Source organism: Camelus dromedarius, chromosome 2 (assembly GCF_036321535.1).
Source record: "Camelus dromedarius isolate mCamDro1 chromosome 2, mCamDro1.pat, whole genome shotgun sequence".
NCBI lineage: Eukaryota > Metazoa > Chordata > Mammalia > Artiodactyla > Camelidae > Camelus > Camelus dromedarius.
The window spans coordinates 64,444,593-64,468,907 of NC_087437.1; the positions used below are offsets into that span (position 1 = coordinate 64,444,593).

General features: G+C 39.2%; 1 protein-coding gene across 3 annotated transcripts in view; it reads left to right on the forward strand.

Annotated features, from left to right (window-relative positions):
- The window catches only part of HSPBAP1 (HSPB1 associated protein 1), a 47,730-nt gene that overhangs the window by 17,436 nt on the left and 5,979 nt on the right, over positions 1–24,315 (forward strand). For all 3 annotated transcript variants that reach the window (XM_064494592.1, XM_010981531.3, XM_064494589.1), the window contains exons 5-7: positions 2,028–2,209; positions 17,569–17,705; positions 23,232–23,403. In XM_064494592.1, coding sequence (XP_064350662.1) covers positions 2,028–2,209; positions 17,569–17,705; positions 23,232–23,403 — 491 coding nt within the window. The remainder of the gene's footprint in view (positions 1–2,027; positions 2,210–17,568; positions 17,706–23,231; positions 23,404–24,315) is intronic.

The following is a 24,315-nucleotide window of genomic DNA, read 5'->3' on the forward strand; positions in this document are numbered from 1 at the left end:
TTCAGCTAACTTTTAAAGTGCCTCAGGTAAATATAAGAACGAATAATAAGTACTACCAATAAATAGTGCCTTTTACTGAGCATCTGCTGTGTGTCATGTGCTGACTTACATGTGTTAGACCTATATCTACTCTTGATTTCATGCTTTACAAAAGAGATCGTAATCAGATTTCTTGAATATTAACATCCCAATGTGCATTTACAGTATTCTGCTAATTGCAAAGGAAAAAGTTCATTTTGGGGGAGGGTATAGCTCAAGTGGTAGAGCATATGCATAGCATACACAAAGTCCTGGGTTCAATCCCCAATACCTCCTCTAAAAATAAATAGGTAAACCTAATAACCTCCTCCACCGCCCCAATTTTTTTTTAGTTAAAAAACTTCATTTCATCACTATTTAGAAGAATAGTTCTTGTATAAATGAGTCATACCCATAATAACACATAACAAACCACTATGGACAGACAGCAGACTCTTCTCCAAGCTTTCTTAATCAACCCTCATCTCTGGTGGTCTTTACCTTTTCCTATGTGTCTGTGATACAAAAATTTACATCTGGTTATATAATGCCTCAATTTCCCTGCTATTCTGATTAAAAGCTTTATCTTTGTCTAAATATATTCTAAATTCAAGAGTATTATCTATTTCTTTTATGTTTTCACAAGCCTGAGCACAATGTTAGTTACAAATTAGGTACTTAATAAATGATTCTGAAATAAATGAATTCGTGAATAAATGAACAGACTTTAAATTGCCATCATCCACTTAATGATTCTGAGGAGCTTTGTATAATAAATGTGCAGTACAAAATTGAAATTTTCAAAAGACAGATTTTTGTTGTTGCTTTTTTTTTAAATTTGAAGAAGTGGTTCTCAAACATTTTGGTCTCGGGATTCTTTTACACTTAAAAACTATTCGAGTACCTCAATGAGCTTTTGTTGACGTGGGTTATATCTAGTGGTGCTAACCTATGTTAGAAACTAAAACTGGGACATGTCTACTTAAAGAAAAGCGCTCAGCATGAGAGCAATGAGTTTAAGTTTTATTCGGGGTCTTAGTGAGGACTATAGCCCAGGAGACAACCTCTTAGGAGCTCTGAGATAACTGCTCCAAAAGAGTAAGGAAGAAGCCAGTGTATATGTGATTTCTGGCTAGGAAATATGTGCAATAAAGCATACATCTTGGTAAAAGATTACTGCTAGTCACAAATAACAGATATCTCGAGTTACTGATTTTAGTGCTTTTCTTTGGAAAGATGCAAGAATCTGGGGTTGCTGATATTCTTCCAGAGATATACATCTAACTGTCTAAGAGGCCTGTTTGTCCAAAGCACAGAGCATCCTGTTATCATCTTAATTTCTTCTCTCTGAAACATTGTAAAATGATTATAAATCAATAAAAAAAAGTTAAAAAAAATTTTCTCTCTGAGGCAGAGAGTGCTTCATCCTGTTTCATCCAGCTTCATCCTCTGTTTTCTTAATTTCCTCTCAGAATGCAGTGACTGCAGTGGGTTACAATCTAAGCCTTGTAGAAATGGTTGGTGAGCAACACTCTTTGTTTACAGACATTTAAAAATATGAGAACATAAGCACTTATTCCATTAGCCATCAGAGCAGTGACATCAACACATGTCATGTACCCTCTGGAAAACTCCACTGTACTCTTGTGAGAGAATAGCATGAAAAAGGCTAATACTGTCATAGTATTATTATGAAATAGTTGAGACATCACAGACCCCTGAAAAAGTCTTAGAGAATTTATAAACTAAAGTGTTCCACTGGATTATTGCATCAGGCTATAGTAAGGGTAGTTTTTAATCTTAAGGTTAAAACTGTGTTTTTTATTTTTGTATTTAATCTTGAGTATTATGTTGTAAATGGTTCTAATTATCTAGCAAGTACATAATTAATTTCTAATTAGTGTTAAGTAATAGTTAACATTTACTGGTTGAAATTATCTTCATTTAAAAAATGATACTTGGAAACTATGTTCAGTATACATTTAAAGCTGGGTTCTCTTACATTGCAGTTCCTCAGTTTGAAACCACATGTAGTTATGTAGAAGCAACACTTGAAGAGTTTCTGACCTGGAACTGTGACCAGTCTAGTATTTCTGGACCATTTAGAGACTATGATCATTCCAAATTCTGGGCTTATGCTGACTATAAGTATTTTGTCAATCTATTTGAAGACAAGACAGATGTTTTCCAGGTAAGTCAATACATTCCTTTTAATCATGGTAATAACTTGTTCTTAAGAAAAGATCACAAATTAGAATCTCCCTAGTACCTTTTTCCTCACTGTCTTTTCCTCTTAGAAGTAGTCACCAAAAAAAAAAAAAAAAAAAAAGGAAAAAAGAAGGAAGAAAAACTGTAGTCACCCTGAGTCTTGAGTATCCTTTCCACTCAAGCCCAAAGGTTTACTCCTAGAAAGTGTAATGTTCAGCTCACAAGGATAAGCAGCCTTCTCATTATTTCCCTACTCACCAAACTTCCTACACACTCTCTCCTTTGCCTTTCAACGGCGCCTGAGCTGATCTGGAGTGTATCAGACACATAGGTTGTGTGTACAGCTTCATTTTCTCCTGACCTAAATCTGAGCTCTTTTTCTGTCCATGAGGCAGACGGAGGTACAAAGCTGACTTCATGAAAAAGTTCCTAGACTCCTAGAAGCCTTCCCGGCTGCTCCTGCCGCCTCTCCCTGCTCTGGGGGGTTCAGTACAGGTTTATGCCCCCGGAACAGAGAGTGCTGGGCTCCCAGTATTTGACTGTAGCAGTCCTGCGGGAGTAGGGGGCTGCTTGCGGAACACGGAAGTTCTTTGCCATGTCTTAACGTAACTGACAGCAGTTTGCAGGCTACCATATCCTCTTTTCAAAGTGTTTCCTACCTCAAACTGCCACTTCATTTTGTGGGGTGATTTTGCAAACTCCCTGCTCTGGTTTCCATGTGTCTTAGGCATGGGCCGGGAATGGAAGTAGTCCCAGGAAGCCGTTTGAATGGCTCTGCCTTGCCCACAATCAGGTCAGGGCTGCAGGGTCATTCATCCTGCCTCTGACCCTCTGTGGAGAAAAGCACTTTGCCATTACAGCAGGCCGATCCCCCAACTCCTCTCCTGCTGGGCACCTCACTGTGGACTTGGCTCTCACACAGGCTGATAGTCATTGGACTCTTGATTCATTTTCTGTTCAGCTTCTATTTTTCTTTTTCACTTTGAGTCAAGGTTTAGATGCTGGTATTTTCAGAGTTTTCATAATACAGCTGTCCATACTTTGTGACTTTACTTTATTAATTTTTTTTGTTTAATGGAGGTACTGGGGTTGAACCCAGGATCTGGTGCGTGCTAAGCATGCATTATACCATTAAGCTATACCTACCCCCCTTTATTAAAATATTTTTAATGTTTACTTAAATTTTTCTTTTTGTTAAAAGAGGAAAAACATCACTTGTCTCATAATTGTTACTTGAAGATATTTTTTTCCCTCACAACCATGAAAGAAATGCTCTGGTTCTGAAAATATGCAGTAGATGCTTTTTGAATCCAAAGCCTATACCAAATCTACTGTTTATTTATCTTTAAATGATAATTTTGAGGAAATGATAATTTTGAGGGAATTTTTAAATAATCTTAATTGTGATTACTTTATGGATCTTTAACCCTGAACCTTTTAGATATCATAGTTTACTCATAGAGTATTTTATTATATTTCTCATACCCCAACCCACCCTGTAGATTAGACTAGTGCTTTTTTACTCCATGTTTTAGGTGAAACATTGTGAATAGTAATATTTATCAACTACTTATACATGGTGCTTCTCTAAGTGCTTTACCTTTATAATCCTCGCAATAGCCCTATGACTTAATGATTATCCCTATTTTAAGAAAAATGAGGCACAAAGAGGTTAAGTAAACCTTTTCTGAAATTATACAACTAAGAAAAGAGTAACCTAAGCAATCTGCCCCCTAAGCTTTAACAGTGCTAAGCTGTGTGCCTGCAGAGGGTCTGGATACATTCTGCTCTGTGAGTACCCCACAGCTAGGATGAAGGACTTCCATCTGTGCTGAATCTGCTCACTCTGCCTTAGATGAATCTCTAACCCAACCCCATCAGTTGTTCTGTCTCAGCCCAGGGATGACAGCACTGTGCAGACATGTGTCCTATTCATTAAGTGTGGATATAAAAGGCAGCCTTTTGGTAATGTGCAGGAATTCTAATTGAGCCCTTCTAAAATCTGATATTTTTTGTTGAATGAGTTTTCTGTCAGTTCACATCATGGTGGTTAACTCTCTGGATTAGAACAGACACAGCTGTTATGAACAACCAAGTTCATTAAGATTATATCATTTTTTATCTCAAAATTGTCTGAGCACCACGTCTTCTTACATCAAGGTACCTAAGTTGTTTTATTTTTACCACTATAATTCATTCAGTCGCTGTCTTACTACTTATTGTTTCAAGCTTTCTTCCATCTGTCATAAAATGGTGGGCAGTTAAACATGAAAACTGGTAAAATTTTTAAATATTTAATATATTAAAAATAAAAGAAACTCATTGTGAACATGACTTTTTGGAAAATAATTATATTCAAAATTTTTTTCAATGTTGTGAGAGTAGTAACATTGTTTTACATTCTTATCTCTTCAATGTCTGGCTTAATAGAAGACAGCTGGTTTCTTCTATCTGCTTCAATCTGTTGCAATTTGTTGGTTTGAAGTATATGAAGAACATCTTGCTTCACACAATGTGCAGCTAGCTGAAAAACAGAGGAGCATTTGGCAACCTTTTTAAGTAACTGGATTTTTTTTTATACTCTACCAAATTTAAGTAGTTTCTACCACCAACAAATAGTCTCTTAAAGGTTTGTTTGTTGCAGTATAGAATCTGAACCTATAATCAATAAACTCTTCATACTCTTATGATACAACTCATTGGTTCATTTTGCATGGAATGGACCTTTCAGAATGACTTTCATTGGCCATTTGGAAAAATATTGGTTTACTAAGTTACATAAATCTTCCAAATGTTGACACATTTTTGTATACTTCATTTTTTTAAAAAGTGACAATTGTTAGTATCATTATCATTCTCATCAGCAAGGTCTTTTAAGTTTTAGGAAGCTTTCAAGCTCATGTGTTTCAAGATACAAATTTCCAAGATTATTTTTATTCTGTTCAGAATATTTTCTAATTTCCCTTGTGATTTGTTCTTTGACTTATGGATTATTTACAAGTGTAATGTTTAGTTTGTAAATACTGGGGGATTTTCCAGCTATCTTTCTGTTACTGATTTCTAATTTAATTCTCTTGTGGTTGAAGAACATACTTTGTATGATTTTTGTCCTTTTAAATTTATTGTTTTATGGCCCGGAATATAGTCAAGCTTGATAAATCTCTCAGGTACCTTTGAAAATAATGTGTATTCTGTTGTTGCTGTATTTTATGTCACTTAAGTCAAGCTGATTGTTCGTCTCCTGTATCCTACTGATTTTCTGTACACTTGTTCTATCCATTATATAGAGATAGGTATTGAAATTTCTCAACTATAATTGTATGTTTGATTCTTTTGCACTTTAGGTTGGTCAGTTTTTGTTTTGTGTATTTTGAAACTAGTAACAGTTTGGGTTCATGTACATTTAGGATCATCATGTCCTCCTAATGGATTGACATTTTATCAAGATGAGATGATCCCTTCTTTCCTGAATTCTTCCTTGTTCTGGTGTCTGCTTTGTCTGAAGTTCACTTAGTTTAGTTTATCTTTGGTTAGTGTTAGCCTGAAAAAGGAGTACTTGCTATTTGATTACACTTACATAAAATTGTAGAACTTGCAAACAAATTTGTAGTGACAGAAAATAGATTGGTGGTTGTCTGAGAATGAGGAGGGTAGAGGGAGGTTACAAAGGGTCATGGGGAAACTTTTGGACATGATCAAAATGTTTGTCATCTTGATCATAGTGATGGGTTCTCAGATGTGTACATATGTAAAAATTCATCAAATTGTACACTTTAAATATATGGTGTTTATTGTACATCAGTTATACCTCAATAAAGTTGTTTTGGGTTTGTTTTTTTTTTTGAAGAATGCAGTGCTACTAGTGTGCTTTGGTTCCACAGCTTGACACCAGCAGTTTTACTCACTGTTGTTTTGTGCTATCAATGAAAATGTCAGCACAGTGACAACGCAGTGACAACACAGTGAAATAGGAAAATAACATCTTAGTAGTATTATGAAAATAATTTCAACCTCACAGATCCTCTGAAAGGGTCTCAGGGACCCCCCACAGGGTCTATGGACCACTTTGAGAGCCTCTTGTCTACATCATCACCACTGAAATTACTCTCTATTCCTCTAGTTCTGACTCCTCTAATTCTAAAACAGCTTTTTTCATGAAAATACATTTCAAGTCACGCCCCAGGTTAAATGTTGAAATATGTTGCTTGTATTCACAAGCATTTCATGACTAAATCGTATAAGAATAGCAGTTAAAACTCACCCCAGCATGACTGACAGCCGGTCTCCTCCACGTGAGTCGCGGTCTCCTCCCCTCGTCGAGCGCTGGGCCGCCGCGCTTTCTTGTGCTCCGGCTGTGCTCGTGCTCTTCTCAGCGTCTGCCTGTTAAGATTCTGCTTCTTGGGGCCCAGCTCAGGCCCGTGCTTGGCCGTGAAGCCTTCACAGCCACTGGTGCACATATCCATCCATCCCTTGCCTTCATTCCTGTGTGTTTCATTTGGATCGTTATTTAGATGATGCACGATGTAGAATGCTAGTGTTTTGTTTCTCTGACAACATTGTGAGCTCTTTGGGAACAGAGACTGTGTTTTATAATTTTTGTTCCCCCAAACTGCTAACATAGTGCTGAACACGTAACGAGTATTTGAATGATTGCATAAGTGTATTTTTCCCCTAGTCTTACGACTTCTTGTTTTGCTATTTCTTTGGTCTTTAGGGCCCTTCAGACAGTGTTTTAACTTAAACCCCAACTTCACCTTTGTCAGAGTTTCTGTGGCTTCTAGTTGATCAGTCGTAGCATTTGTCAGTCTTGATAAATTCTTAGCTTTCTTCAGCCTTCTACTAGTTTTCTAAGTTTTTACTTAAAAATTTCTTTTTTTTTTTTTTGATAAAGTTTACTTATTTATTTTTTTGATGGCAGTGCTGGGGATTGAAACCGAGGACCTCGTGCATGCTAGGCATGCACCCTGCCACTGAGCTATACCCTCCCCCTACTTAAAATTTCTATCTACCAAAAAATTTTTTAAAAATACTTCTATCTACCAACTCTTTTCTTCCACAAATTTAATTCATTCAGTGGATAAATATATAATATGTATATATACTGACAAATACACTGGTAAATATATTGGTATGATTGGGAAATATCTAGCTGTAAAGGTGGCCAAAAATTATGATTTTGACACTTAACTGACTTTCATGGATGGCAAACAAGATAGTCTCATCATTTTTTTGGCTATACATCATATTGTTGACTGATCTGAGTAAAGCATATATTTGGGACATTTCGTTCTCTACCTTGCAATTTGTTCCAGTACCATACAATTGCTTGATCTCTGACTCGTTTGGTAAGAATCACAGGTGCTACCTTTTATAATCATCAGTATTGTTATCGAGTGCAGGCTTGTTCTGCTCACCGCATAACAGGCCAGTAAATCGGAAGATGAGGTGTTGGGGCAAGGAATAGTGACTTTATTCAGAAAGCTGGCAGACCGAGAAGATGGCAGACTAATGTCTTAGTGAACTGTCTTCCCCCAATCAGAATACAGGCTCCTTTTATACAAAAAAGGGGAGGGGGTGTGGTTGGTTGTTGCAAACTTCTTGGTGTAGGAATTCTTTGTTCCTGTAGCTGTCCAGGTGGGCCAGCTCATGGTGCTGCTACAAAACCTCCAACAAAACAAATGTTATTCTCTATTCTGCAACTTGTTATCTTTACATGAGTGCAGAGCTAGCAGGACATAAGCCTAGAAAACAAGGCACAGTGGTTAAAGCTAAAGGAACAGATCTAATACAGATAGAGTCAGATTTGTTCTTTTCCATTACAGTATCACTGTAATTGAGGCTATTAAGAATCAACATATAGCAGAAGGGATTTGCCCCAGAACATTTTCCAGGTAGATGCTATTTTCTGTTGTGATTCAGATTGACTACTGAGAGTCGGCAGGCTTGTTAAGTCACCAGGACACAGAACTCCAAAATGCAGCACATGCAAGTTGAGTTCCAGCCTGTCTTGGGCTCTATAGCATAGTTATGAGAGTATGTTGAAATTGAGCCGGGTGGTTTAGTAATGTTTAAGGGGGTTTGATGGCCAGTGATGCTTTCTGATGAGGCAGAATGAACTGTAAGAACTTGGGTATTTATCCAAGCCTATCTGGGGTTAGAGTTAACTACCTCTTTTCTGTTTATGTTATCTAAGTTAATTTCCCCAAGGGAAAAAGAACCTTAAATACTTGCTAATTTATAATGTTCATTTAATCAGCTGTTTGAGATTTAAATTGATGTATTTATCCTTTTTAAGTTTTACATGGTAGTTATAATTATATTGTTTTAAAGTTCTATTTCTGTTTTTTTTTTCTTCATTCAGCTGTAAGTTCATTACAGAATTATGTCTATGCAGTTTTCCTATATTTGTGATCTAGACATGGAGAATAAATAGAATGAGACAGCTTTTAATATGACACATAGACTCAAATTAACCATGACCACAAGTCACCCAAACAGCATGCCTGGGTGAAAAAACAAATAGTTTTGAATTGGGGTGTTCTCAGAGCCTAGAGCTTACCCTAACTCATACTGAATCTGGCCCCTAAGAACACTCCAACTCAAAATACATCATCTTTTAGAACTAAACAATTGAAGAATGAATTATTTTTTTGGTAATTGGTTTACACGGTGGACTTAAGCCACTATTCTATATTATTAACATTTTACCAATTTTTCTTTAGTTGTTAAAACTGTTAAATTGTGGAAGATTGAGTTACTTGCATAGGACTGTTAAAACAGTGCTTAATTCTGCAACCATTATTTATCTTGTTAATTGGAACAGGTTTAGGAGCTACTCAGGTTTGGCATAAAATTAGATCTAGTTACCTAGATCAGTAACTCAGCAATTTTTGACCATTTATTGCGCTGTGTTAGGTCCCGGGATGCCAGCATGAATAAAACACTTGGCTTCCGTGGGACTGTAAAGTTGAATGTAGAACCAAGCTTTAAGATAGAAGAATATAAAATGTGCTCTTAGAGTTTAGTACTTCTTCTGACATTATGTTATCATTTAAATGATTGTAAAAGTTTTAGAATATTATGGATAATCAAGAACATTGTAGCATATACATTTTCTTGAAGTTTTTAAATTACAGCCAGATTTTTAGATTCTTTTATTTAAAATGTTGGAGATATTTTTAATTAAGCAATTAAAAAACACTGATTCTCATTGATGTTATGTGTACCTAAAGGATTCTATTTTCAACATATTGGGATAACAGAAGGTAGATCAGTGGTTTCTTGGGGCTGAGGGTAGAGGCAGGCTGACTGCACAGGAATAAGAGGGACTTTTGCGGGTAGTAGAGAAGTATTCTATATCTTGATCATGGTGGTGATTACAACAGTATATACATTTGTCTTGTTGAACTGTAATCTAAAATGGGTGCATTTTATTGTATATAAATTTTACCTCAATAAAGTTAATTTTAAAAGGAAGCTCGACAGTAGAAAAAAATAATCATTTCTAAATATTTCTTTATGTTGGCATTTAAGCCGTATCTCCCGAACTAACTCTTATCTTCACAAGTGGCACAAAGTGCTTTGTCATCCTTTGTGTCCTGGTTTTTTATTTGGGAAATGTGATCACTCTGTGTACAAAAGCAATAAAACCATTGTTATTTATAAGTTGTATATTATGTTCAGGACACCATGACAAGGCAGGGCCATCCAAGGGAAAGAGGAAAATAAAGTGCCCGTCCTAGTTTTGTGTTATAAACCAAGTTCATTTTCATTGGCCAGCCAGTTTTCAACTATGAGTACCTGATGAATTTTGCTTATAATACTCATTCTTTACAGAAGCTGTGCCATATTTCATTTTATCTTGAAACACTGCAATGTGTTGTTTCCATCCCATTTTTCTTAGATTTCTTTAAACTGCAAATAAACTTCACAGAATCTGTTGGGGAAGAGGCTAGGAATCAGGGCTGATAGGAAATGGTTAGGGTTGGATGCAGAGGAGGATGAAAAAGCAGGACTGAATTCCTGGTTCATTCCTTTGAGTACTAGGGTAAGATGTGATACTAGTTTCTTCTAGAATTACCCCAGCCACTAGAGTATCTAATGGACTACTAAATCAGAATATTGCAGCCCTCTATTAACACTTCAATAATAACCATGGCCTTATTCTTTAATTAAAGTGTTGATTATCCAGACCTTTTGGCTCTGTTACTCTTCTGCTGTCTTTTATCACTTTCATTGCTTGTGTTCTATACATTTTATCTGTATATTAGTTGCTTGGACTCAGACCATTTTTTTTTCCTGGAGAAACTGCAGATCTTGGTGGTTAGTTGTCCAGGCCAGTCTGGAGAAGCCTACTAAATTTATAATATACTCAAAGAATTATACCATGGAACTCTCCCTACTGCTACCCCAAAGTGTCTTACGGCATATTTCTTTGGGAATACGTTTCCCTGGTGTAGGGTTTAGGACCAGCTTAGCTGCAAACCTGAGATAAGTGCTCTAACAGAATAAGATTATTGGGAAGAGACAGGATTCCATGGATTACCCTCCTAGATCAGTTTGGGTCAGGCTTAGTTGCTTATAACAAATTCCAGAATAGAAGTTGCCTAACTAGACACATAATGGTGACTTTTTTCCTGACATCAGGCAAGTTTGGAGGTACGCTAGCCAGGGCTGGAATGGAGGCTTTGTCACACCAAAGAACCCAGCTTCTACCTGTCTTTCTGCTCTGTCTTTAGCATATGGCTTCCATCTTCAAAGCCATCTTGTGTTCCAGGAGAGCCATCACATTTATTTCAGAAAGGGGGAAGGAAGGACAAAAGTGGACTCCCAGCTCTCTGCCTCTCTTTTAAGGAATTCTCCCCAGAAGTCCCACTCAACAACTTCTGCTTAATGGTTAGAATTTAGTCTCATAGCCCCACTTAACTGCATGAGAGGCTGGAAAATGGTCTTCCCTCCTCGCTGGGCACACTATCTCCTTGAGTAAAATTAAGAATGAGATATTAAGAAAGATAAGCAGTTTCTGCCACACCCTGCACATGAAAAGACATGAAAAATTGAAGCAGTTTTACAATTTAAAAGGAAAGTACAGTTATTCCAGGATCTCTGCATGCAGCAAGTATAGGGGCTGGAGAGAACTGTAGCATTAAAGGGAAGGTTCCAAGGATGAGTATGTACCGCCATCCTTAGTGCATGGCTAAGAATGCCCTTGCCAGCAGGGGAGGGAGGCTTTTGACCTTAGAGAGAAGAGCAGTTCTTAGGCAGCCATAGGTCTGGCAATTTCAAGGGGAAGCCCTATGGCCAGATGCCTGGGGCAGGATGATGGACAGTCATTTTATTTCCTGGTTGATAGATTGGCAATCTGCTGTACTTCTCATTGAAGCAGAGGAAGGGAAAAAACAAAGCTCAGATCTCCTATTAAGTACTGATGCATCATTCCTTGTTGAAGGATCAAGAGAAGGACAAAAGCCAAATGCTACCACTTTTGACCTCTTAATTTATTGTACATTTGTGTGATCATGATAGAAATTGTCTTCTGGCATTTGGGGGGTTGATTTATTTATTTATGCTGTTATTTCAGGTTGATGTCTTCAACTAGATTGTAAAGTTCTTGATAATAGAGATGTTTATGTCTTGTACTTTTTGAGTCTCCCTCCTTTGTTAGCATATCACAATTATCAAACCAGTATTTCCTGATTCAAGTAGATGTGGCATGGCAGTGGTTCTCAGCTCTCTCTGAGCTACATTCCCTGCATTCTGACATACAGTGTGTAGATGACATAATTACCTACTTACGTAATTTTTAGAAATTGTTAAAAGTGCCTCACCTATAATATAAAGGAGAATTTTAAAGGAAGTAATTTATAATAAACAGCATGTTTTGTTGTGTTAACACTCAGTGATTACACTAAAAAATATAACGAAGTAGTCAAACCCAGGTATGTGGTTAAGTGGACCTCCAAAATCAGTATGTCCTCATTTTGAATGGATATTCCATTTAGTCCAGAAACCAGGGCCAACCCCGATGCACACTGCGGTCTGGGACGCTCCTCTTCTGATGTTGCAGACCCTGAGGGAGCTCGCTGAGTTCTCTGTGAGGCTGTCCCAGGTGGCTGTTGTCAGCCGCTGTGTGCTAGGAGAATTGTTTAGACTTGGGCATTATTGGCCTAGGATAACTGAGGAATCCCAGGACCATACCCACCAGACCTATATTTGCCCAAGAAAAAAATTCCTGAGGCGAAATTCCCAAAGCAATAAAAAATGAAGTGCCAAAGTTGAGGGTAGATAAGTGTGCAAACTAGATTCAAGCTTTGTGGTGTGCGCCATCCTCTGCCAGTGGTGGGAGTTAGCAAGGTGAATATGTGTTCAAGAGATAGAAAATAACTGTAAAATGTGGGTGATTATTTATTCATTCCACAAACACCTGTTTTTCAGGTACTCTGCTAGGGCTAGAGAGTCAGACAGCCCTGGTCACCTCTCCTCAGGGGGCTCACAATCTAGTGGAGAAGTCAGACAAGGGAGTCTAACAAGTACTGGCCAGCTGTCATAAGTGTTAGGAAGTCAACAAAAATGGGCCGAAGTAAATAGTAACAGGAGAGGGACTGTCTTAGGGTAAGTTGGGAAGACTCCTCTGAGGTGGTATTTAAGCTGATTCCTAAACACTGAGAAGCTAGCCAGGTGAAGGGAAGGTCAGAAGCTTTCTAAGCAGAGCAAATACCATGTGCAAAGCCCTTGAGGAAGGGAAAAGTTTGTCTTTTTGGAAAAAAAGAAAGAAGGCCATTGTGATTGAAGCCTGGCCAGTGAGATGGAAAGAGTTGGAGGTGTCAGAGAGGTGAGGGGTCTGGTCATGCAGGCACCTGATAGAGGACTTTTGGATCTGATTCTGAGTGCAGAGCAAGGAGGGGACAGGACTTGATATTTTATGATCACTCTCACTGCTGTGAGAAGAATGGGTCAGACAGGCAAAGAATCAAAGCTCTTTGGAAAAGAGAGACCAAAAGAGAAAATGACCAGATTGCATGGGGGGATTGGACGGGTTCAAAGAAGTGACAGTTATATTGGGTCTTGAAAGAGAAATGTGAATTGGGATGTGGGAGAAGCAGCACAAAGACCAGTCAGGCAGAGAGAACTGTAGGAACAGAGACAGGGAGGTGTGTGGTCTGTACTGGGAAAGTCATAGAGGTGGTCTAGCCGTGGTCTGCTGTCAGATCCTGCCTCCCCTTTACTGTTTTGAAATGCAGTTTGCAGGTGATGTAATTACCTCCACACCTAATTTTTAAAAACTATTCAAATGCCCCAGCTATAAACTAACAGGAAAATTTAAGCAGAAATATGTGATTTAATGTATAAAAATTCAAGCATGACTACGCTAGAAGACATAATGAATTAATCAGATACTTGTACCTATTTACACAGAAAAGGTTCAATTTTCAAAAATTAAGATAAAATTCCATAGAATATTTCTAATATTTTATATTTAACCTTCTGAAATGAGGCTAAATGAGTATATTTGTATCTGTACACGTAGAGTCACCATGATAGGACAGTACCAGCAGAGACTGATACTGGTGTATGTATTGCTGACCCAAATGTCCTGAGATTCAACGCTGTTGGTGACTTAATTTTTCAAAATGGTGAACTGCTCTTGATAAAGCTGCAGAAACCCAAAGTACAATCTTCCCTTGACTTATTTAGTAATTACGTTTCAGGAAGATTCAGTATGTGTTAAAACCATGCAAAAATCCTTTGATGATAAGTGAAATAGGGCTAGAATTCTAGTCTCAGATAACAAAGATCAGATTTTTCAGCATTAAGGAAATTGTGCAAGATACCAAACCTTCTTTTGTTGTGTTGAGCTGTATCCCTGACCCCCATCCACTGAATACCAAGGCACCCCTGTCCTGTTCATTATGACAAACAAAAATGGCTCCATGTATTTTAATAGTGCTGTCCCTTAGTTTCTACGTATGTAAAATGGGTATTGCTGCCTTCAATCTCATAAGGATTAAATGAGATGATACATATAAAATACTAGTGTCAGGGCCTGTCCACTGCAAGGATTCAATAATCAGATAGTGATAGCTTGTTAGCAGTTGAAATACAGGTTTAGTCATAAATAGGGAAGTTAGGACTGGAGGTGAAAGTTTGGGAGTCATGTACATAGGTTGATTTAAATATTGTAAAACTCCAGGCAGAAACTTAAGATTCAGTGTAAGAAGGATAAATGTAAGGCCCCATGGCCTTTTCCTTAAGTCTGTTAAGAGTGAAGAGATACAGCTAGGCAACACTTCATAAGAAAAAGGCAGTCAAGCCCCAGATTAGCTATGGTATGATCCAGTTGCTTTAAAAAAAAAAAAAAGGCTATGTGATAGTATAATGTCCAGATCACAGAATGTTGAGACCCACATACAAGGTACTACATGGGCTCTGTCTGGGGTTCATCCTGGGGAGCCAGGCTTTAAGAGGGCTTTTAACAAAGGTAGTCGAGAAGAGAGAAACTGGAAGGAAAAGTTAATGCTACTGAGTCTGGTATTTTAAAAAAGGAGAAAGATAAAGGCGAAGGCATGACAGTTTTTCAGATTAGCAGTTATTGACAGAAGAGAAAATAAACCTGTTGTCTGTAGAAAGAAAATCTCGGGCCTCCTTCTGGAAGATACCAGAAAGCAGATACTGATTTTGTAGTGAGCCATCAGCCAGACGCTTGCTCTTTTCAAGAATGATGTAGAATAGAATTTCATGGATAGAAATGATTTCTAAAGACGCTTCCAACTCTTGAAGTGGAAGTGGGAATAGACTCCAGAATGGGTCACCCGCCCCCCAGGCACCTGTATTAGTTTCACTGATGTAGCTGCCTAACAGGGGCATTTGTCTCTAGCAAGACCCAAGACAGACTCCTCCTGGGCCTGCACTGATTTTAGATGTTTGACTGCCTGCAAGTAAGTGGCTGACCTCAATTGGCAAGAAAGTCCCAAATCTCAAGAGCCCGTGGGGAAGGAAAACCAAAATAGGTACCCTGGATGCTATCTATTTTTTGACAAATTTACTTTGAGTCACCCTCTCTCTGCCACTTTCCCCCAAACCCTTCATCCTCTGATTTTCCCACCCAACTTGCAGCTGAATTTTAGGTAGTTTAGGTCACCCTGATCTAATCATTCCAAAACAGTCTTTCCTTTTTTGGTAATTTCTGTGTTAGATAAGAGATCAGGGAAGGCTCGTGTTAGTTTTTCATAGTCAGTCACCCCCTCACCCTGTAGAAATACTTCTCACCTGGAGTTGGTCCACCGACTCCCTCAGAGTGTATGTGGAAGAGTGTGTGTGTGTGTGTGTGTGTGTGTGTGTGTATTTCTCTGAGGAGAGCGGTGTTGGCATTCATTAGATTCCCCCAAAGGGATGTATCTATAAGAAGATTAAGAATCACTTAAACCAGCCTCTTCTTAGGTAAGGCAGATCCCCATTTTTTGTTTTTATACTGCGTGTCTTTCAGCTGCCTTTAAATTCCAAACTGAGATGTGCTGAATTGTTCAACAAGGACCAAGTTCATTAGAAGCCCCCTCCTTGGACCAGAGCTCTTGTTCTGTGATCTTAGCATACCCTCTGCTCACTTCTGTCAGAGCACGTGCTGTATTATATTGGAAGGGTCCATTTATGGGACTGTCTTCCATTATTAGATTTGAAAGGAGGGCCTATGTTGTATTAATCTTCATATTCTAAACATTCTGTGTCATACCAGGTATGTAATAGATGCTCACAAATGTTCTTGACTTGAACCATTTACCCAGAAAAAGCCAGCAGATTCTTCTTTCCTTCCCAACCAGCCAATGTTTTAAGCACTTACCCTGAACCAGGTTATCATGTTAGGCATTGGGAAACAGAGGTAAGCTCCCTGCATGGAGCTTGTGGGCTTTATCCAGAGGGGACACGATTTTTCCCACCCACTGGAGCTGCTGTATATGAGCCATGTGCGTTTACAGTAGTGCTGATTGTAAAAACTTCCCCTTTTATAACATATCAGTTATATACACATACTCTGCTATTTTCATCACTCAAAACAAAAATGAAAATACTTTTTCTAGTCTTCCTTAAAACCATCTATTAAAATGTCTCTCCAAAATCCTCTTTCTCTTTGAATAATATTAATGCCTTGCCTCTAAAAATTAAAAAAAAATACAGATTGAAGATACTGATAAAAGTAATGTCAGCATTTAAGACCATGTTCCGCATGTAGAAGTGTTTTTTGTTTTGTTTGTTTGTTTTTAAAACTCAATAGGAAAAATTCATGATTCAAAAAACAACAAACAAAAAACAAAAGCAAAACCATCCTGTCTGATTCCCTGGTATGTTCTTTTTCTTTTCTAGCTTATATATATTTTAACTTTCATGGATTTGAGTTTGTGTCAAACTACGTTTATAGTTTTCTAACTTTAAAAGCAGGAACACCCTTCTTCCTTCAAACGTAAAGAAAATGGACCAGAGCAGTTTGTTGAAAGGAAGAGCCTTTCCTGCTACCCCCAGGGCCCTAAGGGGATGCCAGGGAGCCTGGTTTGAGAACTACTGGATCAGGTGCTATTTGTGGGTCAGTAATTGACTTGGGCATGGTCTGTCCACAGAACTGGATATAAGGAGTGCCAGATTCAAAGCACTGTGCCGTCTCTGTTTGAAAGTTCATTACACTTAAGGAGTTCGTGACTCTTGAGTTGCATAGCAAAAGTATTTCAAAAGATATGCTGTGCCTCCCCCACCTGGAGACTCCGATTTAGTAGGTATGAACTAAGGCTCCAGCATTGATAGTTTTAAGTAACTCCACTAACCTAGGAGAAGACTTCTTTCCTGTGGTCGTTGATGTACAAAAAGTTAATATATGCCTCGAAATACCTGTACTGCTTAGAGGGAATATGCCTTCCTGGCTTCCTAAGCTGAGCTTTAGAGATTAAAAGAAAAAAAATCTTTTTTTTCCATTGCTGTTCCTGCTGTCTGAGGCATTTCCCCTAGATATCTTCATGACTGTGTTTATTGTCAGTCTCCAGCCTCTAAAACGTAAGCTTCATTTGGGTGGGCATTTTTTTTTATTGATTCATCACACGCTTCTTGAACAATGCCAGGCGTGTTGTAGGCAGACAGTAAATATTTGCTGAATAACTACTATTAGTGAGGTAATGCAGATTTGTTATTGGTTAAAAAGACTGCAAAGACTGCCCTGGAAACCTAACCTCCTCCGTCTGTAGCGTTTTCTATAAGGGAGTGTTCCAAGTGCCCCAAACCAGATGTGAAAGTGAAGATGTGTAACACCACTGTACAGCAAAGTTGGTTGGTTCTTGATGGGCTGTCACTTTATTTTCAAAACAGGATGTGATATGGTCTGACTTCGGGTTTCCTGGAAGAAATGGACGGGAAAGTACATTGTGGATTGGCTCCATGGGGGCCCACACACCCTGTCATCTGGACTCCTATGGTTGCAACCTAGTCTTCCAGGTACAAGGAAGGTAATGCACAGATGCATGTGCATGCATGAGGGAGAGATGAAGAGAGAGAGAGAGAGAGAGAGAGAGTGTGTATGTGTGTGTGTTGCACAGGAAGAGGAACGAGTGTCAGGTAGGCAGCAGGGCTCCAAGGTTCAATCCCAGCTCCATCCTATCAGCCTGCCTCACAATCAGCACAGATCACCTAACCCCTGGCTCCGTCTCCTCCTTTGCAAAGTAAGGGGACAGTTTAAATGGTGATTTGCATGTGTTGTGTCTCTCAGCCATGATCAGGTTTACTTTCAGAAAGCTGATCCTAGAACTCCAGGAGTCCACTCCCAGTTCAGCGAGACAGTTGTCTGCTTAGCTCTGTAATAAGAGTCTGCTTTAGTAGTTCACAAAATTTTGTTTGAAAGCAGGAACACCCTTTCTTCAAACCTAAATAAAATAGACCAGAGCAGGTTGTTGAAAGGAAGAGGCCTTGCTACTACCCTCAGGCTCCTAAGGGGATGCCAGGGAGCCTGGTTTCAGAACTACTGGACCAGATGGTATTTATGGCCCCTTTCAACTCTAAACTTTAGTTTGCGCCAGCGTGGAGGCACAATGCAGTATCATATCACCTTAGGTAGTTTTCTCTCCATCTGCCTGTGGATCTTAAGTGATGGGAGGGCTAAGGTGGGCAATCTTTTTGATAGTTCCTGGCTCCAGGAGTTATGTGAGTTTAAGTGATCTGTTGCTTGGAGGATATACTTAGAATGTTCTATGTGCAGCCTTATTTTCCCCTAATTAATGATGTCCCAGTCTCCTCTCCTGGACTTTTGGGACATTTACAGAGTAGCACAGAGGGGAAAATAGCCATATCCAAGTTCTCAGACCTTTTAGACTCAGAGAGGATTGTGGCTGGATCCAAAAGAAACAGTGAGGAAGTATGTGAATAGATTGCATATGCGAAGTACTTTGGTTTTTTGTTTGTTTGGGGGTTTTTTAAATTGAATTATAATTGTCATACACTATTATGTTAGTTTCAGGTATGCAACATAGTGATTCGATGTTTTTATACATTACTAAATGATCACCTTGAGAAGTCTGCTTACTGTCTGTCACCATGCAGAGTTATTACGTTATTGACTATATTCCCTGTGCTGTACGAACGAACATCCCTGTGACTTTCTTATTTTGTAGCTGGAAGCTTGTACCTCTTAATCCCGTGCATCTGTTTTGCCCTTCCTCCCTCGCCCTCTGCACTGGAAACCACCAATTTGTTTTCTGTATCTGAGAGTCTGTTTCTGGTTTGTTTGTTCATTTGTTTTTTAAGATTCCACATTTAAGTGAAATCATACGGTAATTGTCTTTCTTTGTCTGACTTATTTCACTTAGTGTAATACCTTCTAGATCCATCCATGTTGGCACAAATGGCAGAATTTCATTCTTTTTATGGCTGAGTAATATTCCATATATTACTATGACATATGTATATACACCATGTCTTCTTCATCCATTTGTCTATCATTGGACACTCAGGTTGCTTCTACATCTTAGCTATTGTAAATAGTGCTGCAGTGAACATGTTGGTACATACATATTTCATATTAGTGTTTTCATTTTCTTCAGATAAATACCCAGAAGTGGAATTGGTGCATTATATGATAGTTCTATATTTTTTGTTTTTTGAGGAGCCGCCATACTGTTTTCCATAGAGGCTGCACCAATTTACATTGCCACCAACAGTGCACAAAGGTTCCCTTTTCTCACCAACATTTGTTGTTTCCTGTCTTTTTGATAATAGTCATTCTGACGGGTGTGAGGTGATATCTCACTGTGGTTTTGGTTTGCATTTCCTTGATGATTAGTGATGTTGAACATCTTTTCATGTGCCTGTGGCCATCAGTCTTCTCTGGAAAATTCTATTCAGGTCCTCTGCTCATTTTTTTAAGCTGGTTGTTTGTTTTTTTGATGTTGAGTTGTATGAGTTCTTAATATATTTGGATATCAGCTCCTAATTGGATATATCATTTGCAGATATACTTATTTATTTGGGCCTCTCTTTCTTGTTGAGTCCGACTAAAGGTTTGTCAATTTTGTTTATCTTTTCAAAGAACCAGCTCTTTTTTTTTTTTTTTTTAAGAACCAGGTCTTAATTTCATAGATCCATTATTTTTTTGTTCCTATTTAATTTATTTCTTCTCTGATCTTTCTTATTTCCTTCCCTCCACTAACTTTGGGCTTTGTTCTTTCTGAGTTCCTTTAAATGTAAAGTTATATTGTTCCTTTGAGAATTTTCTTGTTTCTTGAGCTAAGCCTGTATTGCTGTGAACTTCCCTCTTAAGAATTGCTCTGCTATGTCTCATAGATTTTGAAAAGTTGTGTTTCCATTTTCATTTGTTTCAAGGTATTTTTTAGTTTCCTCTTTGATTTCTTCTTGACCCATTGCTTTTTTAGTAGCATGTTGTTTGGTCTCCATGTATTTGTGGGGTTTTTTTAAGTTTTCTCCTTGTAATTGATTTCTGGTTTCATACTGTTCTGGTTGGAAAGATGCTTGGTATGATTTCAGTCTTCCTAAATTTACTGAGACTTGTTTTGCGGCCTAACATGTACACTATCCTGGGGAACGTTCCATGTGCATTTGGAAAGAATATTATCGGTAGGTATGTTTATTGCCATTCTGTTCATTGTTTTCGGGTGTTTTCGTAGTTCCTCTCTGTCCCTTTCTTCTCTTTCTCTCTTCGCCTGTGGTTTGATTGTTTTCTTTAGTGTTATGTTTGGATTCCTTTCTCATTTTCTTTTGCGTATTTACTGTAAGTTTTTTCTTTGTGGTTGCCATGAAGTTCACATATAACATCCTGTGTAAATAATAGTCTCTTTTAAGTTGATAGTAACTTTTTTTATCCCAAGTTTTTTTTCTTTTTTTTCTTTTTTTGCAGGAGGTAGGTAATTCAGTTTATTTATTTATTTATTTTAATAGTGGCACTGGGCTTGAACCCAGGACCTCGTGCATGCTGGGCATGCACTCTACCACCGAGCTACACCCTCCCCCCACGCCCAGGGGAGAGCTGCAGTCGCCGAGCTTGGCCACCTGTGCTAGCAGGTTAGGTGGGGGGAGCACACTGACGGTGTCTGGCAGCACTTCTATCTCTGGGGAACATTTCCACTGTCCCCCACCCCTTCAGTGATTACTTTCAGATTCTAAATGACTTTCCTTCACATATAGTCTCAGCATTTTCCAAATTGCTGTTCTTTTGCTGGATTTTGGGAGCAAGTGAAACTGTCCATGAGCCTCTTAAGAGGGAAATCTCAGTTTCCTGTGGCACTATGGGACCCTCAGACATCTGTCCTGTTGGTGTTCTAGGCCAGGAGCTTGGGGGGCTCATCTCTGTGGTGTAGATCTCAGGGTCCAGGGCTCCTGGCGTAGGGTGCCAGCCCCTCACTCCTGTCTGGTGAGGTCCCTCCCTGTTGCGTGCCGCCTCGCCAGGGGTCAGGGTTTGGGCGAGAGTGTCTCTCTGCCTCTCCTACCCATCTCGATGTCCTTAGTCCTTTTTATTCTTTGAAGGGCCTAGAACATCTCAGGTGCATTATTATGCGCTGTGGATGCAACAGTGAATCAAGTGTGCCTGGTCCCTGCCCTTTGGGACTTAATATTCTGAAACATAAACTTTATTAGAGAGGGCATTATTTTAAGTAGTTGCTTTCTGTGTGTTCTGAATTGGGACACAAGCCAGAGAAATTCAGTCGGAAAACCATTACCAAAAAATACCTGGGTTCTTTCTATGATATAAAATTAATATAACTTTATTTTAACTTTGTGAGAGCACATATTTTCTGGCCTCACATAGCTCTGGAGTAATGAAATAACTGTTCAATAAATACTCATTGAGTGCCATGCTGTGCAGGTACCATGTGTTACAGTGGAAACAGGTGAATGAGTGAGACACTGTCCGAGCTGAGAGAGTGTGCAGTTAGAGTGCAGGCAAGCACGCAGGTTGCTGTGATGTACATATAGGCAGAGTGAACGGGCACTTGAGGAAGGTTTCATAGAGCTGTGGAACTGAAAAGTAAAAGAGGTAGCATTTGCATGGGAAAGATTAGGGAAGATTCAGAGGGGAGCTGCCCCTTGAGATGGGTTTTGAATGATAGGTGAATATTCAGGAGACCCAGGTGGGAGGAGCAGAGGGACCAGCATGAGCAGAGCCCTAGGAAGGCATGGGGTGTACAGAGGCCCCTGTGAGTCATCCATGTAAATTGTGCTTTCCAGACAGAGGGATTAGGCAGGGAGGGCAGGTTGGAACCTGAGGGTCTTAACCCCCAGGCAAGTACTACTTATTCTCTGTTCTTTCAGCATCAGAACCATGAGAGGTTTGTGAGCAGGAGATGACATGAAGACTGACAACCTTTTCTGCTTAACAAGACAAGGATGCATACATATTACATTTTAAACCAAGCCAAGCAAATTGTATGGGATGGTTATTTTTGGCTGTTCCTTTGGGAAACACAGCTGTGGTGCAGGATCTGGAGATCTGTGACCTGGTGCTGGGTCCACCACTAACTGCGAGCCCCGTGAATGAGTCCAAGCAAGTCCTGGCTCCCTCCTCTACTTCTCTGAAAGTGAGGTTAGACTGGTGATCTCTTAGGGTCCTTCCAGCTCTGACACTCTCCCAAACTAGTCTTAGGTCCAATGGAAGGGAGCAGCATTATCATCTCTAAGGCAAAATAAGACTTTAAAGTACTGTCTCTAGATTGAGAATGGCAGTCGGCTATATTGAAAGGGCATGATGGCCCCACTGTAACTACCAGGGGTCACTTGAGGGCTTTAGAGCTTGTGTCAGAACTGGGTTTTCTCTCTCTTTGCTTCCACATCTGTCTGTGTCACTTCCTTTTTCACACTTCACCCTCTGTCTCAGATGTCCTCCCTCTGTTGGCTCAAAGTATGGGAGTGTCTGGTGTTATATGAGTTAAAATTCACCACATCTATTTTGCAAAAAATTTTGACATGACTGAAACATTTCACAGTTTTATCTTCTTGAAAATTCCTGTATTGTACTACTTTTTAGCTGTGTGGCATCATTTGTGCATTTCTCTTCCTTGATGGATTAACTGAACAAATGTTTAACTTAAGGAATTTACAATGCAAACAGAGAGAAGTCTGGAAACTATCTGGTGGATAGAACCATGGGTGCTTGCTCTGGATCAGATAATACAGAGATTTGAAAGGGTGGAGGTTATTCTGGGGAGCTCTGGACTCAGGGATGAAAACAGTCTATGAGGAGGCCGACTCTGATTTAAGATAGGAAAGAGTGATCTTACAAACTACGTCCTATCCTTGCCAAGGGGCTGCTCAGGGCTTCGTGAGATCCCCAGTAGTTGCTGCCCTACCTCTCCAGGTGTCTTCAGAGGAGACTCTAGTACTGGGTGACAAGGGGGCCAGGTGACCCCTGCGGTGGCTCCTGTATTCCTTTATGGATTGAAGGAAATGAGTGAAAATGAACACCTAGTGTGCCTTCTTACATGTGTTGTCTCACGTTTAGAGTACTAATTTGTCTCTCATTTTTTAATTAGGAAAAGATGGCATCTCTTTCCTCCTGAAGATACTCCTTTCCTTTATCCAACTAGAATCCCTTATGAAGAATCTAGTGTGTTCAGTAAAATCAACGTTGTCAATCCTGACGTAAAGCGTTTTCCTCAGTTCCAGAAAGCTCGACGACATACGGTTACACTGAGCCCAGGACAGGTAATGGAGCTTCAACACATGGGTGACCTGTCTGTGGACATCTCAGCTCTAACTTCTTTCAGGTCCTTACCTGCATCCTTAGCAGTACAAATGAGCAAGGTTCCCTCCCTGCTGCTCTGCTATTGGAAGGTAGCTTCCCCATCTGTAGGCTTTGCACACAATTCCCTGCTCCAGGGGTCACAGAAAGGAGATGGGAGGAGGGAACACAGCACCCCCTGCTGGTGAAGAGGAGAAAGGACTGTGGAGGAAGACGAGCCCACACCGTCACTTTTATTCAGGTTAAGAGAAAGCCTCAAGACTTGGGTACTTGAGCCCTTCTGGAACATTTATTCACAATTACCATCTGTTCAACCATTTTTTAGAGTCCAGACACACAAGCACAGGTGGGAATGCATCCAGTTAGTGGGCCAACAGAGGCAGAATGAACTGAGAGTGATTTGGGGTTTTGTTTGTTTTAATTGAAGTGTAGTTGATTTAAAATATTGTTAGTTTCAGATATATAGCAAAGTGATTCAGTTATATATCCATATATTTTCTCAGATGATTGTCCATTATAGGTTATTACAAGATACTGAATATAGTTCCCTGTGCTACACAGTAAATCCTTGTTGCTTATCTAGTTTGCGCATAGTGGTTTGTATCTGTTAATCCCATACTCCTGTTTTGTCCCTCCCTGACACTTCCCCTTTGGTAAATAAGTTTGTTTTCTATGTCTGTGAGTCTGTTTCTGTTTTGCGTATAGATTCATTTGTATTATTTTTTACAGTCCACATATAATTGGTATATTTGCTGAAAATGATGTGCTTTTAAGCAAGAATGGATGTTGCTTTTGTAACTGTCTCTGAAACATTTCCAAAGGTGTAATACTTAATGCTGCTACCCAGCGGTGGAAATCACCTTTACAAGTTTGAT